The sequence below is a fragment of the Cucurbitaria berberidis genome (assembly GCF_010015615.1).
Source record: "Cucurbitaria berberidis CBS 394.84 unplaced genomic scaffold K460scaffold_6, whole genome shotgun sequence".
Lineage (NCBI taxonomy): Eukaryota > Fungi > Ascomycota > Dothideomycetes > Pleosporales > Cucurbitariaceae > Cucurbitaria > Cucurbitaria berberidis.
The window spans coordinates 1,795,381-1,813,904 of NW_024468940.1; the positions used below are offsets into that span (position 1 = coordinate 1,795,381).

General features: G+C 51.5%; 4 protein-coding genes across 4 annotated transcripts; 3 read left to right on the forward strand and 1 right to left on the reverse strand.

Moving 5' to 3' along the window:
* Positions 1-11: 11 nt before the first annotated feature.
* Positions 12-7,127, reverse strand: K460DRAFT_399093 (uncharacterized protein). The gene is made up of 11 exons (XM_040936223.1): positions 6,733-7,127; positions 6,538-6,659; positions 4,594-6,322; positions 4,270-4,544; positions 4,139-4,220; positions 4,041-4,067; positions 3,357-3,648; positions 3,196-3,273; positions 2,208-3,061; positions 1,010-2,076; positions 12-956 (listed from the first exon to the last, which is right to left on the reverse strand). The coding sequence occupies exons 1-11, from the start codon at positions 7,002-7,004 to the stop codon at positions 139-141; spliced, it is 5,616 nt and encodes a 1,871-aa protein (XP_040783843.1). The 5' UTR covers positions 7,005-7,127; the 3' UTR covers positions 12-138.
* A 1,846-nt stretch (positions 7,128-8,973) lies between these two features.
* Positions 8,974-10,362, forward strand: K460DRAFT_348164 (uncharacterized protein). The gene has a single exon (XM_040931373.1). The coding sequence runs from the start codon at positions 9,180-9,182 to the stop codon at positions 10,131-10,133; it is 954 nt and encodes a 317-aa protein (XP_040783844.1). The 5' UTR covers positions 8,974-9,179; the 3' UTR covers positions 10,134-10,362.
* A 197-nt stretch (positions 10,363-10,559) lies between these two features.
* K460DRAFT_371279 (phosphatidylethanolamine N-methyltransferas-like protein) lies at positions 10,560-14,524 on the forward strand. Its single transcript, XM_040934320.1, has 6 exons — positions 10,560-11,044; positions 11,105-11,762; positions 11,825-13,673; positions 13,724-13,803; positions 13,864-13,954; positions 14,014-14,524. The coding sequence occupies exons 1-6, from the start codon at positions 10,849-10,851 to the stop codon at positions 14,065-14,067; spliced, it is 2,928 nt and encodes a 975-aa protein (XP_040783845.1). The 5' UTR covers positions 10,560-10,848; the 3' UTR covers positions 14,068-14,524.
* Positions 14,525-15,120: 596 nt separating this feature from the next.
* Positions 15,121-18,378, forward strand: K460DRAFT_389724 (ATP-dependent protease La). The gene is made up of 2 exons (XM_040935748.1): positions 15,121-15,868; positions 15,917-18,378. Exons 1-2 carry the CDS (start codon positions 15,400-15,402, stop codon positions 18,235-18,237), a joined length of 2,790 nt encoding a protein of 929 aa, XP_040783846.1. The 5' UTR covers positions 15,121-15,399; the 3' UTR covers positions 18,238-18,378.
* The last annotated feature ends 146 nt before the right edge of the window (positions 18,379-18,524 follow it).

Genomic DNA, 18,524 nt, shown 5'->3' on the forward strand with positions numbered 1-18,524 from the left:
CGTGTTTCTATATGGCTACAGAAATGCGAATCGTACCTCTAAACACATGTTGCTCGTCGATGTTAGTCGTCACCCGATAAAGGTCCTCGGCCTCCATAACATCCATGTCGAATACATGATACATCGGTCATCGAAAACCTAAAAGCGTTGCGACGCTTTGGTCGTCATCCTCCCGCCTTCATCAACCTCAAACGTCATCATACCAAAACCTGCTAATTTGCCTGTTGTATGTCCCACACGCTCTTTCAGCTTGCTCATCGCACTATCTGGTATCTTCAGCATCTCTTTAAACTTCTTCTCATCGAAGTTGGTATTGCTGTCCTCCTCGGTAACATCCGTATAGCCGAGGTTCCTCAGTGTCTGGTGAGCCAGCACCTTCATCCTCTTCTCACACGAGGTGCAAAACCAGAGGCTGACCTTATCGACACCCAGGTTCTTAACGCACGACTTGTGAAAGTAGACGACATCACAGTCGCGGTGCGAGCACGTAATTACGTTCTTGGTCGCAAGTCCCTCCTCCGGTACGTTCTCTTGACAGTAGCACATGTACTCCGCACCTGGACGCTCGAACTTCTGGCGCTGGATGGCCTGCAACATATTGCGCGAAATTTGTTCCTTGATGACCTTGTTCTTGTTCCAGAGGTGCTCGAATTGGCGCTCTTGCCCCATGAGAGGTCCAGGTATGTATCCGTCCGCACAACCGATATACTCGGCCGCCAAACGCTCGGGCACAGCGCTTAAGTCACGGTTGCGGGCCCGAGACGAAGGGTCTTCCATAAAGTAGGAAATCAAATCTTCGTCCACGAGCATGAGACGTCCCTTAGTCCTGCTATCCTTCTCGTACATGTCCATTAGCTTCTCGCCACGGAGGCGGTTGTAGGGACCGGAGGAGCATAGGTCGTCGCAGGGATAGACGAGGTAGCACATATCTTTCAGAGGATCGACGCAGCTGCAGTCTGCAGTCTCAGTCAGTCAACTTGTCCTTTAGTAGCATTACTTTTGCACTTACGTGGCGTGTGGAATGGGCAGTCGGGGACACCGTTGCTCTCAAATGCGCAAGTGGTTCCGTGCGAGCAACCTGACCATGATGACAAAAATGGGCTAGTAAGCTGATCGACGACGAAGTTACGGGTGAACTTGATCCAGTGCATATGCTTGCCGTGTTTGGTGATAGCCAGATTTGTACATGATGCCGGAGGTGACAGCGCCTTCAAAGCCTGCGATTCGAATACTTCCTGACGTACCACCTCAACGGTTCGGAGCTTATGGGCAATCTGTTCCCCATATGATATTGATACCCCTGGTATCTTGGGCTCTTGCGCATCTTCGCTGTCAGCTATTGACCACGTTGATACGTTTGATGAAATCATATCGACATCATCTGTAGTGTCGTCCAGGCTGTCACCTCGGACCACCAGAGTGCTCGCGACTTCTTCTTGTACAACTGATTTCTTAGCTTTACGCTTTGCTTCGCGTGCTTTCTTCGCCTTCTTCTTCTGAGATACCACGGGATGTCCGTCTGTCAGATCATTGACCGGCTCGTTAGCAGGGGCAAGGAATCGCTCAGGCTCGTTCGAACCGGTGACAGCCGTAGCTGCCGGTGGCCGAACTGCGCGGGCTTCGGGGCTTCGATCGTTGCCTTTGGTTTGAGTTGAAGAGGATAGTTCAGCTCTGTCAGTGGGTGTACGATTAGCACCAGAATGGTGAGCCCTAGATGAGCCTGCAAACGGCCTCTCACCCCAGCTGGGTTGAACCACCATAGCTGTGGGCTTCTTGCTATGCGAGACGGTTTGCCATCCTTCAAGATGTTGGGCTCGAGCATCCACCTTTCCCCAGGCGTTCATGACGCCTGATTTGATTTCCGGGGCTTCAGTGGCGACTACTTTCAGCGAAACGGGCTTCTTCCATGGTGTCGGATCTGGTAGCAAGGACAGCAACGGTGCGCGATAAGGCTCAATTACCGGGTCGTATAGGCCATCATCGCCATTTATACGCTTGTGGATACTCTCGAGATGTCTTCGATCGGGTCTGTCAGTAGGTGGAGGCGGTTGGGGTAATGGACTCTCTTGCTGCTTGCTATTAGAAAGGTCAGTTAGAGTTCTAGTCCCTCGTGATGATTCTAAATGATACAGTTACCCTGGTAGTGGTTTGTGTATTCCCTCATAAGGATACACATGCCAAAACGTGTAACAAACGCGAAGACGTACCTCTGCAGCCCACCGCTCTCCTCTACAGGAGACATGACACCACTGGAGTCACTCGAACTAGACGTAAACTTCTCGCCCGTCTTCCAATTTTTATCCGAGTATCTGTCCTCCACGATACCATAAGCGGTCTTATTAGTGTATCGAAGATAGCCAGCCCGCCGCATCCTAATCTCGAGCACGTCTTTCTTTACTAGCACAAGATCCTCAACGATGGCCTTTTTGAACCCATCAACCAGCGTCTGAAACGTCTTAAGCTCCTTGCCTTGAAGACCTCTGTTCTTTGTGTTGCGTTTGATCAGCTCGATGACGCGGAATGTCTCTAGTATCCTCTCCATTTCGGCATCGAAATCAACGTCTGCATCCGGCAGCTGTGCGAACCTCTTGAGCTCACGACGGTTCGGCTGGGTGCTGTAGACGTGTGCATTGTATCGCAAATGATGCTCTATCTCCTCGATCTCTTCAGGATTCCGCGGACCATCGCCGTCGCTGCCCGTGACACCGTCGGCCGAGTGTAGCACTGAGTCGACATATCTGATGTCGTCCTGGGTGATGACTCTAGATCTACTTGCTGCTTTCGCCAATCGCTTCGCATCCTTCTTTTCGCGCTTCGACGATGGTGTCTCCTCTGGCGTGAGACTGCGATCCACTTCTCCGCTGTCGGCCGAATCAAAATCGAACGCTGCAGATCGTCCGCGCTCCTCGGTTTCAGAAGGTATGATTGTCCAGTCTCCGTTGCCACAACTCTCGTAAATGCTAGACAGGTGGTCGGCGAGGTCTTTATGGCGCTTGTAGTGTGCCTCGTCGATAGAAAGACAGTAGGTACACGTGTGTCCCCGAAGGCGCATGAACATGGCCTAACCTAAGTTAGCCCAGAACCATCTCCTCTCTTCTTCAGCAGAGATGCAAACCTGATGGAAGCGGTGACATGCTAATTGAGCGCGAAGTCAGCACCTGTCCCGACGTGACTGGGGGAGGGAGTTTAACTTACGTTCAGCATGAGTACCGAAACACGAAGCTCGCGCGCCAGGATGGCTAAGGGGTCGCTCGCAAAATCCGCAGTGGTGCTCTTTTGCGGGTTAGCAAAGCTCTCGTGGTTGGGATGGCACTCCATGGCGCCCAAGCAATAAACAAATGCAAACGAGTACTTACTAAGCGCCTGCGAGTCCTCCCACCTAAAGAGTAACCCGTGGACCATGTTGCCTGTGTGTTTGGACCGGTGCTCTTTCCGTGCAAGTTTGGTTGAGTAAGTGCTCGGTCGTTGGGCAGGCTCGCGGGTGGGGAAATTATATTGCGGAGGTGCTCTGGTGGGTCAAGTACGCAACGGCTGAGACAATAATTTCGCATAGCGGCAGTGAAGGAGATCTCTACGACCCACGATTGGGAAGGTTCCCGAAGTGCGGGCGGGGCAGACGAGGCGCGATGCAGATGGATGGATGGGTGCCTGCGCGTATTTCACTACGGGAGCTACCTAGCTAATTATTGTGAAAGAGAAGAAGGAGCGACCGTGCGTTTACTAAATAACAAGAACGACGACAAGATCGCTTTCTGTAACGACAGGGGGATGCAGTACCAAATTCCAGCGAGAGTACTTGATTTGACAGTTGGGGGGAGAAAAGCACTTTCTCGCGTTGAGGCGCGTAGTTTCTGAGACGACGACGTGTCGCTTTGGCAGCGAGGAGACGCAGCCAACCGCAATGTTTCGCGAATGCTGCCTGCGTGGCTGGCCACGACTGGAGGCATCGCAAGTCGCACCGCAGCGAGCAAGTCATCGTCCAGGATCCATGAGCGAAAGGCTACACATGGCTTACAATACGAGCGCCAGCCCAAGCATACGGGTAGTTGCGCTGATACCAATTCACGCTGTCAGGTGTCAGCGCGACCAGCTCTTCGGCTAAACTTGCTTGCTTGCTTGCTTGCTAGCCTTCACTTACAACGTCTTGCGCCCCGCAATGCGTGGATGCGTCGCCCACGATCCACCGAGTGTGATGTTGTGTTTCCCATCAAAAAAGTCCGCTGCCCGTCTTCAGCATGGTGGGTTAACTCAAGAGACGAGCAGACTTACCCGTGTAGCCTGGGTACAGCTCCATCGGCTGAAACCCCTCATGCTTCTCCAGCACAGTACTAGTCCACTCCCAAACACCGCCCAGATCAGATTGGCCGCAGAGCTTATCGCCCTTTTCGACCACCGAGACTGGATGCCAGTGTTTGAAGCCCACGTTCGAACCTCCAAGGCCGATGAAGTGATCGTGTGGGTTGAGACTAGTTGCTGCGCTGAAGTTGCCGTTCGACAAAGCGTGTGATGGTGGCGACTCGTCGACTCCATTGTTGATTAGATGACTGTGGCAATTAGTTTCCCCGTCGTTGTTTCTTATGCGGGGCGGCCTACCCATTGACAGCTGGAATGGTGTTTCCGAGCGACTGCTCAAAGTCGAGCGTCTTCATGTCGTCAACATACTTATAAATACTTTGCACTTCTTCCACGGTAGGGATGCGGCCGCCCATCCACTGAGCGCAGCCTGCCAACTCATCGTACGAAGCGACAACAGGCCAGCCCTTCGCAAGCTTGAGAGGAATTGTTCCATACACTGTCCGCACGTATTTCCCTTCAGTAAGGCTTTGACTTGTTCCGTTGGCACCATTCTGATGGCCAGTGACGACACTGTCCCTCTTGCTCGCAGATTGAGAGCACCACGACGCGGGGATTTCGGACTTGCCCGTCTTTGCAAGGTAAGCGGCATAATCTCCGTTGGTGATTGGGCGTGCCTTTGCCCGAAAAGACTTTACATGCGCGGAGCGTAGAGGCTTCTCAATGTCCCAGCCAAAGTAGCGCTTGGTAGTGTAGTCGCTATCCGAATCGTCAAGTCCCATTTCGATGTCGGATGCAGGAATCGTGAACCACTCATTGTCGACTGCGAGCGTTTCGGCTTGTTTGGCCAAGGCCGCAAAGTCAGGCACAGTAGTACCAGGAGGTGGCAACACTCTGTCACTCTGAACCAACATGTACAGCAGCGTTTCAAGATGCATAGCTTCATGCTCAAACCCGAGCCACAGAGCTCTAGATACCCGGCCGTCAAAGTCCGCTTCTCCTGGAGTGTAGAGCGCCCTGGTCCTCTCCCGCACCGTCTCCTGATGTTTGAGAATGTCTGCCAGCGGTGGCCACTCATCAGGAATCTCTGAATGAGCATGACATTGAGTTGGGTCTTCAACATCAGGGTCGATGCCGCGCTCGAACATGCTCCAGAAGTAGGCGGGATCCGAAGGTTTACCATCGGTCGCACGAGCGAGGTGGATGTCAAGGAAGGTAGGGATATGACCCAGGTAGAAAATGCATGCGTTGCGCAGATTGATGGGTTTCGAAACGAGTTCCTCTTCGGGGATCATCTGTCTAGTGACGGCATCCCACGCAGCCCAGAGGTCCTTCCACTCGGACAATGACGGCACAGGCTCCGCAGCATACTCTTTGGGCTTCGTAGGAAAGAATATAACGGGCTTGGAGACGAGATGAAGACCTAGACTGGTAAGAAACTTGACACAATCAGAATGGTGGTCTAACTGACCATAATCGGCCCTCGAATTTGCCCAAACAGAGTTCTCAGCAAGCCTTGCTCCTTCCCACAGCTTTGTTACTTCTTCGCGAGAATACTTGTAGCTCTCTTCAATCCGCACCCTCTCACCCTGCGAGATGGGCACGCCATCGACGACCACGTCCTTCCGCGGCGATACAAATGCTTGGTGTCGCCCGGCTTCTTCATCATACTCACCAACTACCTCCCAATCTTGGAGGTTGAAAGCTGTTTCGCCCATGAGTTCATTTGCGTGCTCGAGTCCGTTGAGGATAAACTCGTGCGTTACGTTATCGCGATCGTTGTACGCATGAAAGACCCGTTCGGGCTCTTTGCAAGAGTCGATACCGATAAGCATTGTGTCACTAGCCCGCAATACATCTCCAAATCCGGCAAGGAACGGTGCTACCTCGTGACGTTTAAAGTTGCCTAGACTAGACCCCAGCCAAAGAATCGTTTTCGGCTTCGCTTCGATTTCGGGGGATTTTAGCCACTCAAGAGCGTTATCGTAGGTCCCGTACAACCCGAAGCACTTGACATGCTTGTATCCTTCTATCGAATGGTAAGAGAAAAGTTAGGCAAAATGGAAAAGATGAAGTCATGAGCTATCATGCGGGGCTTGCATGCAGGCAAACGAAACGTGGGTCACTATGATTTGCCTGGTGTGGCTGGAGGCGTTGCAAAACGAGATAGCATGGGATTGCCCGAATACTTTCTGCGCCAACGTTCCCCCAATTCTGAGGGATGGAAAAGAACATTCTACTCACCAGTAGGTATTTCGGAGAATGTCCTCTCGAGTTCTGGCAATGACAGATCGACAGCATAGTACTCAATAGCTTTGTCGAGACGGTCAACGGCCTGTAAAAGTATGTTGACTTTGCGAAGGTTGCTATAGAGGTATTAGTACGTACGAAGCACATGGCTCGTTTTCAATCTCTTCATGAGTGCGGACAGAGTCCTACCCGCTCCCAAGTTCTACAAGGATCGATCCCGACGGAATGCGTTGTGCAATCTGATCTGCGTAGGCCTCCAACACCTCAATCTCGGCATTGGTCGGATAATATTCTTCGAGAAAGGTGATACGCTCGAAAAGGCGCAACCCGGGAGCATCGTACAGCAGCAACGTGGGTAGTCTTTTCTCGCCACCATCCTTGGGCCTTAGGCCCTTTTTAATATCAGACAGGATATCAGATTCGGCAGTGTCGACACGGATGTCGATGATCTTGGTAGTCATGGTTCCGCAAGGCGTCGAATCGGGTACGGTTGTCCAGTTAGTTGCCCCTGAAAGAGCTGGTTCGTTAAGCTATCGGTAGCCTGAAATTATGCGATACTTATACTCTGAGAGGCGATATGTAATGATGGTACCGAGAGGCTTGTTTCGCGCAGTAGTAGGTCCGCTAAATGTTTAGACAGTCAGAAGTAGAATACTGCCGTCAGTGATCAGGTCTAGTACACTAGCGGCGTTGGAATGTGTACGGTTTATTGGAGTAGAACAAATCAAGTCGAACTATTTTCTCACGGTTGGCGACGAACCGGCAAGTTGCTCACTCGGTTGCAGCGGCCCCATGCTGAAGTTTCTCATCAATTCCACAAAACCCACAAAACCATGCCACATCGATCCCACAGATGCGGCGCAGAGTGGCTAGATCGAAATGCATATGCAAAAATGGCCATGCAGTGCCCTAATGGTGACGTAGTAGTCATCTATAATGAGGGGCAACCTCGGGAAGCAGAGTTCAGGGAAAAGCCACATCTCAATTCCGCAGATGACGGATCAGTCAATCAGGAACACGCTGCACATGGCGATACTGATCTGCGGACAAGCGCGGCCATTGCAAGCCGCGGTGGCATTCGACGTTTGGCTCATGCGCGCTGGATCAACGCAGATGCCTTGTGGGGTGGTTTGACCTACGGAGTTGTTGCGTCACTAGCGCCGAGTCGGAGTTAAGTGCACCTGAGCGATTACTAAAGGCTCGTGAGTACGTGGAATACAGCACAAGTGGTGATACTCATGCTACGTTCTGTATCGAGCGTCGGGGCTCGCACTCTGTAATTAGTAATAGGATGTGCCAAACGAAATCTTGAGGCACTTTAAGGATTCGACAACGAATGCGACGGCTGGAAGATCACAAGTTTTCGCACCTTCTCTTTGGTGCTACGTTTTCTGACTGTGGTCGCAACCCGCTTACAAATGATACAGCGGAAAGACTTTGACTATTCGAATGTCTGCTGTTCCGCTGGTTTGTATTCTTGAGAAGCTATTTAGCGACCCACATGCTCTCTACATCGACCAGATACCATTGAGGTCATCGGTGCTCCTCTACCCCTCTCCTAAAGCGGTTCCTAAAAAGACATATCAATGGCCCTTCGCCAAGGTGCTTGAGCTCTCAATATGACCAAGGAAGTATTGCTAATTATCGCAGGTAGGTGAGCAGCGGCAGAAGAAAGACGAGTAACACTATGAGCACTCATATAAAGTGTCAGTCCCACGAGCCGCCTCAAGATGGCACCGCCATTGCAAGCGTGGTTGTTTATCGCTGCCAATCTTGGCTTATGGTGGGGATGCCCTTGCATATACAACGTCGTTCACAAACCCCTTACATCACAAAGGACGGCGACTCTCCATTGACCCGCCCTGTTGGGTCACTCGGAAACGGGAATGGTACTATACTTCAAACCATGAATACTTCGATAAAGATTTATATATTATGAATCGTTTCTTGAGTCCAGAAAGCACCGAGTGCTTATACTATGCAGTCAATTACTTCGCGTGGGTCGAGTTTATCGGTACATTTTCAGTCTCTTGCCGGCGAGAGTTACTTCACCCCCACCAGGTCCGGTACAGAATACCTGCGCCGTGTCAAGCGAGCGGAAGGATCTTTGTCTTTCTTTAGAGCGATCGCTAGAAACAATGCCCGCGCATCCCGCTCCTCCAGCGAAAGAGGCATTTGCCGTATAGGCGTTCTTTGAAGTACCTTCATGTGGGCTTTGTTATTCTCTGGCTGAAAACGAGTCTCTTATCACTGTACAATCACCAGAAAGCTTGACTTACGCATCCAGATCACACTAGATCTCTCGATCATGAGGTAGGCTTTGCGCCGCCATCAATTTGAGGACTGCAGATTATTTCCCCAGAAGGCGATTTGTCCGTCAGAAAGTTCAACAAGCCCTTGCTAACTGAGCATAACTCTAGCCGGCCGTTCCGCTTTCCCATCAGCTCTAGACCTGGCTTGTCAAAGACTTTGGCTTAACGCGACGTTGTTGAAGGCTCACGTGTTAATCTTTGCTCCTTGCAAGGGTACCGCGTTATCGACTTTTTACATCTGCTGCTGGTTGTTCCTTCTCAAGAGTTGTAGTGATACTCATCTGGAATCCCGCGACCTGTGTTTATTGCACGTCTCTCGCCTCCATGAACCAGAATCTATATCATGGCGGCAACGTTCTCATTTGGCCCTTTGACCTTGCAAGACTGCTATCCGAGAAAGAAATATTAGAGAATGGCCTTGCTAATTGCGTCACCTATTTGCATGCGCTACGCAAAAAGCAAGCTCGAAACGAACGACGGCTGATCAAGAACCCGTCACTACCGAAGAAGAAAAGGAAGAAGATACAGCAGAGTAAACGCGAGCTTGAGCGTGAGATTAAGCATCGGGAGCAAGATGAGCTCGCCTTTCTCAATAATTTGCAAGCCTGCAAAGCCAACATTTACATCGCCGAGACTCTAAATAATTCATCGACAACCCTATCATCAGCCGTACTCGAACAGAATTCGAGCTCGACATATCACTCGGTAGCTGAGGGATCGGAGCCGACGGAGCCAAGTTGGAATGGCTGGACTGACGATGCCGCCATCTCTCCGTTCCAAATGCGAAGCAACAACCCCTTCTTTGCAGCTGAAATTGCCCCAGAGGACAATCCAGAGGATATCAATATCGAACCTATAGTAGACAAAGCGATTAAACGGCCCCCTCCTCTAGTCCGATATACCGAAGATGATGGCGCCGCGCTTCCTGTTCCACCCAACACGGCACAACCGCAATATCTATACTCGACCTTGTGCCCGGAGGCTGCAGCGTTCGAACCTTGTTTAGCATTTGCTGGTCATACAAACCCTTTCCCTGAACAGTATCTTGATAAGCTTAGCATCTCGCCATCGTCGACTATCAATGGTATGGAGCATTTACAAAGGCGGCGAGTGACTGATGCAGGCCTCAGCCAGATAATCCGACAACTGTCACTTCAACCACGACCGCATCTCGCAGATTCTCGTTGTCATACATGGTGCAATACGACGCCTCATCAAAGCCCAAACAAAGATACAAGAAGTGGGGTGTTGGAAAGAGGCAGGACGAATTCGCTCTGACTATAGTAAGGCTGGAGCGTCAAGTCGAAGAGGGACAACATGCTACCCGCAGACGCAGCTTGACCAGTTTCAATCGCTTTCTCGGTTGACTAGATGATCAGTGCCATCATTTGGAGCGTTTTGCTATATCAAAAAGTCCTTTAGTTGACAGCGTGCATTGGCTGTACGAACGGGACGAGACTGAAACATACTTCTCAGAGGTATTCATTGTATACCGATTTAGGAACACAGTATATGTATATATAGCGCCTGGATTTGTTCCACTAGACAACAATATGTCACTTTAGTAACAGAGTTGTACTCATTCTACCTCGTGCCTTTGGGTGTTCGGGTCGTCGCTGCTCGATTAGGCGAACCCGTCAGAGCCCCACATTTTGCCGTCATTTGACATCCCAAGCAGCTGCCGGAAGAACCGACGACTACTGTCTTTACCACCACGTTCAACATCAACACGCTTGCTGGAGTTCAACACTCTTCGCATATCTGGAGAATTCGTATCAACCAAGCTTCTGGTTGTTTCATTCGAATCCGAGGCGACACAAGGCCAGCAGACGGGCTCGCGCTAGAAGTCCCCACGGTCCATACCATTCTGGCATAGCATATAGGCACACCTGCATAGCGCCCGACACGCACGCGCCTTAGCCGTCGTTAAATATCTGCCTACGAGCCCCTCCTCTATTTTTCACAAACACGTTGCGTCTCGATTGCGCCCACGATGACTGATGTTGGCGTTGGCTCGAAAGCCGACAGTAGCCAGCTACGAGAGCGCCCATCCGCCAAACCATTGCATCTCAACAAGTCAGACGATGCAAAACAAAAGGTGCTGGAGCTGAATGAACAAGAAGACAGAGACCACAAAGATGACAAGGACAAGGACAAACGTACATATGGCAGAACCCCGGATGGTACAGGTACGTTGACCTAAGCTGCTTATCACCGGTATTACTTTGGGGATTGACGCACCACAACAGTCTTCATCGTGCCGCAGACCCACGATATGGTCTCGCAACTGCTTTCGCCTTCGCAACCCAAGAACTTATCCGACATAGCAGTCCTCGCCGTGCTCGCTGGCTTGATATTTACCCTCTACATACTGCCCAAAAGCGCCCGCATACCCGTATTCGCAGTCATCTTTCTATTTTGGCGCGCCGCCTATAACGCAGGTATCGGCTGGCTGCTCGATGCCCAGTCCAAACACAACCGTCTTGTGCTCTGGGCAAAGAACTCGCACATCTTCGAGAAGCCAGAATCTGGCAAGAACCCACATCCGGCCATATATAAGCTCCTCGAGCGAGAAATGGAGACAAAGATCCCTACGGACTACAAGTTCGAAGAAGCTCCACTCGAGTACAACACGTGGCTCGTCTTCAGGCGCGTGGTAGACCTGATCCTGATGTGTGACTTTGTATCGTACTGCTTGTTCGCCATTGCCTGCTTCAACCGTCCCCCAGAGAGTTGGTTGCTGTGGGCACTGAGGTGGACGACCGGTATCATTCTTTTCCTCTTCAACTTGTGGGTCAAACTAGATGCACACCGAGTAGTCAAGGACTATGCGTGGTACTGGGGAGACTTCTTCTACCTCATCGATCAACGCCTTACCTTTGATGGCGTCTTTGAGATGGCGCCGCAGTAAGTTATGCTTTTATATGAAACAGGCGAGATATATACTAACTTGGTACCTATCATTATAGTCCCATGTATTCAGTAGGATATGCCGGCTACTATGGCATTGCCTTGATGATGGCGAGCTACAAGGTCTTGTTTATATCCATCATCGCCCATGCAGCACAATTTGCCTTCCTTACTCTCGTGGAAAATCCCCATATCTCAAAAATCTATAACCCACCACCACCTCGCCGAACGCGCCAAAATTCCGAAGGCCTCACCCAAGAGGACCGCCCAGATACCGGTCAATCTGATACTGCTTTTGCCGATACGCGATCAACATACGACTCAATTGTACAACCTGCCCCAATGCACCATATTGTAGGACCCCAAAACACGGACTTTCATCGCTCAATCGATGTAACGGTAGTTCTTCTATCCTTCTATATGTTCTGCTTGGCGACACTGACCCCCAACACTTGGTTGGTGCGAACCTTGCTGTTTATCAACGCGTTCGTGTGGCGACTTTGGTATGCATTAGGTCTTGGTTATATTCTAGATCGGCAGTCAAAAAAGAAGAACTGGACTCGTCATTTCATCAAGTACGGAGACAGCAAGGAAGAAGCCTGGCGTCAATGGAAGTATCTATACCATTTGAGCACGACCATGTGCCACGCTAGTCTCGTGGCGGCGGCTTATAAGATGTACGCCCTCCCCCCGGACTGGTTCTACGGACTCACCCTTTTGAGGCACGTCCTTGGCGTTGGTATGATTGCGTTACAACTTTGGATCGCAAGCAGTATCTACGAGTCCCTTGGCGAATTTGGGTGGTTCTGTGGGGACTTCTTCTTCGATCCTCCGTCGAGGAATCTCACGTACTCGGGCATCTACCGCTTTTTGAACAACCCCGAGCGCGTGCTCGGTCTGGCTGGAGTCTGGGGTATGGCTCTCATCACCTGGAATGCACCGATATTCTACTTGGCAGCGACAGCACACATCCTCAACCTGGTCTTCCTTCAGTTCGTAGAGAAGCCGCATATGATTCAGCTTTATGGCCAGAGACTCCGCGAGCTGTCCGGTGTGAGTAAGACACTACGTCAAGCGCTACCCAGCCCAGTCCGCAACTGGCAATCAGCAGCCGATGACTACCTCAATTCGACTGTTGAGTTTATTGAAGAGCTTCTGGACAACGCAAAACCAAAATTGGCTGCCGGTGTGGACACGTTTGTAAAGGACACGACAGCTTTGTTCAAGTCATACCCAACACGCATCTCCATCACGCGTCTTCCCCAAGATCTTGCTGGTCTTGATCCCAAACAATACAAACTAAGCATCGAGGGCACCCTCTCTCCACCAACAGTGGAGTATCAGAAGAGCGGCGGTCGCGAGGGCGAATTGGCAAGAACCCCGGCAGCGCGCACAAGCGAGTTTAAGACACTCACTCTCGAGTATGGTGCACCCATCAAGGTCCGCTGGCAAGCACCACTCAACCACAGCAAGAAGGATTGGATTGGTCTGTACATGGTGACCGATAACCAATCTCGGAAAGGGACTGGCATCAGCTCCAATGGACGATGGGTAGCAACTAACCAAGGCGTCTATGACTCCACTCGAGCCGAAGAAGGTATACTGGTTTCTGACAAACTTCTACCCGCCAGCGGCGACAATGATGAGGAGTCCGACTGCTACACTGGTGAGGTCGAGTTCCACGGAGACAAGCTGTGGTGGACTACAGGTGTGTTCGAATTCCGATACCACCATGGTGGCAAACATCATGTCATGGCGCTCTCCCAAGCCTTCGAGATCCGCATTCCAAGGTTCGACGAAGAGGATGTGGAAGTAGACGCCAATGGCACTATTCATCGCGCTGTTGAACAAACGCTGCTTCCTATTATCCAAAATTGCTTTGATCGCGACCCTGAGATTGCGCCCTCGGTAAGACCCATCTCACAAGGTGGTGAGATATGCACTAATTTCGTGCCTAGTCGTCCGAGGAATCATTTGGAAGCCTAGTGGAAAGAGACGGCAAGTTCTCTAAGCGAGTGATCTTCGCTGTACATCAGATGTACGTAGACCATCCCGTCCCGACCCCTATCAATGCAACATGGTCAACTAATGCTTCCAGGTTCGGTATCGAATTCGCCCCTGAAGTCGTACAGGCAGACGGGAATGTGCGTAACTTGGCATGGCGTATCTGCAATGCAAAGAAGGTCTTGGTGAGACACAAAGCCCTCCCCATAGCTATGTGCAAATTTGCTAATGGCTTCGTCACCAGGCTCCTTATAGTATGTCTGCTAGCCGTGGCAGGAATACACCTACGATGGGGTAATGCTACTCAGACGGCTTCCTCTACGTCGATCGGTACGAATCTCCGCAGATTATTCCTTCGCTTGCACAGTGGGCGCTTTGTTTTCCGATCGATACGAGTGCATTGCCCTAATGCGGAAGGTTTCTGGAAGAGTGGCTCCGCTAGGCACAAGGCCTTGAACATTGTGATCAAGCCATACAGATAGCCACTTGCATGTTCGATCTTCCCCAGGCTTAGTGGCTTGCCTTGTTTGGTCCCCTCAAGCCTGTATCAGCTAAGAATTACTCGAGAACTGTAGGGTGACGTTTAATAGACTACTTGGTGCTCTTTGATTCATACCCTTCATATCGCATTTGCATCTACATCACAGGTTAGAGGGCAGTATTCTCTTCCAGGCAAGATTGTGTGGGTACATTGCTCGTAGATAAATACGTAGAATAGGTGCATAGGAAATACAGGCTTGTGCAGTGGACGTGCGTTTGAGATACGAACAAGAATAGCCGGGAGTCACTGAAATCAGCACGGCTTACCGCTTCCCCGATACGAGAACAACTAGGAACCGGGTTTTGCGCAGGTTCGGATGTAGACATATCCATCCAAGCCAGCCTGCAGAGCTTCAGGGTATTTGGTGGGACCGTTGCAGGTGTTATAGCCTGCATGTTTGACACTCAATGAGGACCCCGCTGCGTCTCACCTCAGTTGTGAGGTTGGCGCCGATCAAGCCGATCGTATTGTTTTTCCCATATTGGATCGTGGTTCCACTTCCTTCGCTATTTGCGCGCGGACGTGTACTTGGACATTGGCGGGAGGAAACTAAGAGGCCAGAAGCATCCACTGTGACGGCGATGTTTACAACTAGAGAAGACTTCAGCAGAGCTTGACTCCCAGGCAGTCGCATGCGATCGAGAACATAGCAACGCTGCGGTGGCTGTGGGTCTAGAGCGTAAATCTACAACATGGGGAGTAATTAGGTCTTATCTTATCAGATGCATAGGATCGGCTGCCCGTGATGGTGATTCGTGTGGGCGTATAACCTCGGCCTGGACTGTGTGAGAGGTGCCCACCTCGACTTGCCAGCATCTTCTGGAAGCGCAACCCCCTCAGCTATTACATGTGACCAGACATTGCCCATTTTACAGATTGCTGTCTTTACCTTCGCTACAGTTGATTCTCTGGACGGTCAAAGTCATCAACGGACGTTGGAATAGCTGCGCCTCTCGTATTAGGACACTCGGGAGTCCGCATCCACTGCCACCATAGCATCCGTGACGTGCGGCTCCGCTACCACGCGACCTGTTCCCCTTCCACTCCCACACCTTTCTGTCTTCTTGATCCCTACATCCAACGCACCTCATGATGGGCAAAGGCTCCTCCAAGACCAGCACAAAAGTGCTCCCACTCATCCCTCTCGCGCCACCCCTTGCCGTCCTTCCCGGCACCACGCTCAAGATCCCCATTACGAACCGAGCCGATGTCGCCGCCATCCTAGCGAAGATATACAGCATCAGTCCGACAGCGAAGCCAGATGCGGCGATTATGGTGGCCTGCGTGCCGCTGAACTCGAATAGTCTTGGGCCAGATGGCCAGTTGCTGATTGAAGATGCGTCCCACGGGGACAAGACTGTGTATGAGAGCGACCCTATCCAAGCGACCAGGAAGGACATTTATGGGTATGCATGTGTGGCCAAGGTTAGCGGAGTTCAAGGCCGGAGACAGGGCGACTTGAGTCTCGTTGTTGAGGGGCTGGAGAGGGTGAGAGTGGTGGATGTTGTGCAGGAGCGGCCATACTTTGAGGGCGAGCTGGCGGCTGTGGATGAGCTCGGTAGGTCCCCCTATATCCGATTGAGAGGTTCAAGGCTAACGACTGTAGTCAACATTGTAGACCCAGAGCTTCTGGAGCAGTTCAATCTACTCAAGCAGCTGTCGCGCGAACTGCTTGCTCTCGTACGTCTCTCTGCGATACTCCCACGCACACCGACAGTTACACTCTCGCCCATTGTCGCACGGAGACTCGAACTATACATCACAAGGAAAGACCTGTCGGAAGCGGGATCACTGGCAGACTTCATGGCGAATGTGGTCGATTGCACGCATGAAGAGAAGCTGCGCGTCCTGGCGTCTGTTGACCCTAGAGAGCGAGTTGACAGGGTCATAGAAATACTTCAACGCCAAATCAGCAACATCCAGGGCAGCACACGGATAACAGTTACCACCACACAATTGCCCAGTGGCAGCTTCGACATCGACCAATTGCGACGGTTGCAACAAGAAGCGCTGGTGCGAAGAGGAAAGGCGGGCAATGGCCTACCTAGCGGTTTTCCAGGCGGCTTCCCAGGAGGTGGTCAACAGCAAGCTGGAGAAGAAGAAGCAAATGAGCTTGAGGAGCTCAAGAAAAGACTACACGATGCCCAGTTATCACCCGATGCCGACAAGGTGGCTCAACGGGAGCTCCAGAGACTACAAAAGATGAATCCAGCACAGGCTGAATACCAGGTTTGCAGAAATTACCTTGAAAACCTCGCTGAGATACCGTGGACGAAGACGACCGTTGATCAGTTGGACGCGGGAACACTGGTTAAGGCGAAGAAGCAGCTCGATGACGACCACTATGGCCTGGACAAGATCAAAAAGAGGTTATTGGAATACCTGGCGGTGCTGAAGCTGAAGGAACAGGCGAATCAGAGTATCGATGATCAGATCCGCGCTCTGACCGAGACGCCTGAAGGTGAAGAAGTGGAGGCAAAAGAGGACGAAAATGAAGTGAAGGTCACAAGGGAGCCTTCAGAGGCAGAGTTACGATTGCTAGAGAAGAAGCGTATGGTCGACAAGTCGCCCATCCTACTCCTCGTCGGACCTCCAGGAACCGGAAAGACATCGCTCGCCAAATCGGTTGCCATAGCGCTGGGTCGCAAGTTCCACCGCATCTCGCTCGGTGGTGTCCGTGATGAGGCTGAGATCCGTGGGCATCGTAGGACCTATGTCGCGGCTATGCCCGGTCTTGTTGTCAGCGGGTTGAAGAAGGTTGGCGTTGCGAACCCAGTCTTCTTGCTTGATGAGATTGATAAACTGGGCATGTCGAACCACAATGGCGACCCAAGCGCGGCGATGCTCGAAGTCCTTGACCCTGAGCAGAACCACACCTTCACAGACCACTATGTCAATATTCCTATCGATTTATCGAAGGTGCTCTTTATTGCAACGGCGAACTCGCTCGACACAATACCGCCGCCGCTTCTCGACCGCATGGAAACCATCCAACTCTCCGGTTACACCACCCTCGAAAAGCGCCACATTGCCTCTAAGCATCTGATACCAAAGCAAATCACCACCAATGGCTTGAATCAAGAGAATCTCAGCATCCCTACGGACGTCCTCGACAAGATTATTACATCTTATACCCGCGAATCCGGCGTCCGCAACCTAGAGCGCGAAATTGGATCTGTATGTCGCTCCAAAGCCGTTGAATACGCCACGGCAAAGGACACCAACACACTCGCTGCATACAGTCCCACCGTCACACTAGAAGACCTCGACGCAACCCTGGGTATCGAAAAATTTGCTGAAGAACTCACAGAGCAGCAGTCTCGTCCCGGCGTCATCACCGGTCTCGTCGCGTACTCAACAGGCGGCCAAGGCTCCATTCTTTTCATTGAGATTGCAGACATGCCCGGCACAGGGCGCGTGCAATTGACCGGCAAGCTCGGCGACGTATTGAAGGAGAGTGTAGAAGTAGCATTGACCTGGGTCAAAGCCCACGCCTTTGAACTAGGCCTATCCGCCTCCGAGGACGAAGATATCATGAAAAGCCGCTCCATCCACGTCCACTGCCCATCTGGCGCTATCCCCAAGGATGGCCCTTCGGCCGGCCTCGCTCACACCGTGGCACTCATCTCTCTCTTCAGCGGCAAGCCTGTTCCGCCCACCTTGGCCATGACGGGCGAAGTCTCCCTTCGCGGTAGGGTCCTGCCGGTCGGCGGCATCAAGGAGAAGTTGATTGGAGCGCTGAGGGCGGGGGTCGAGCGGGTTCTTCTTCCAGAGGGCAACAGGAAGGATGCGAGGGATTTGCCGAATGAGGTCAAACAGGGGCTGAAGATTGAGTTTGTGGGACACATTTGGGAGGCGTTGGGACTGGTGTGGCCCGAGAGGTGGGAGGGCCGGGGTGCAGCGGGAAGTTGGGAGAGTAGGCTGTAAATATTGGTGGTACACGAGATGTTGGGTACATATGTTTTGTGTATAGGTGTTGAGTCTGGATAGGGCGTTATCGTCTTGTGATTTTAGCGATCTGCATTCGTTCTTTATCATCTCAAATGCCATCATTATTCTTGGAGTCTGTTTTTCCATTTTAACTGTCGCTTGCTCATACCATAACCTAATACACTTCACCTTTTGGATAAAGTAGAAGGAACCTGGTAGTGTCTTGTAGTCTCCAACGTGCTGCATTTAACTAGGTATATGGTGCTGCTTAAGTCCATGTGGGC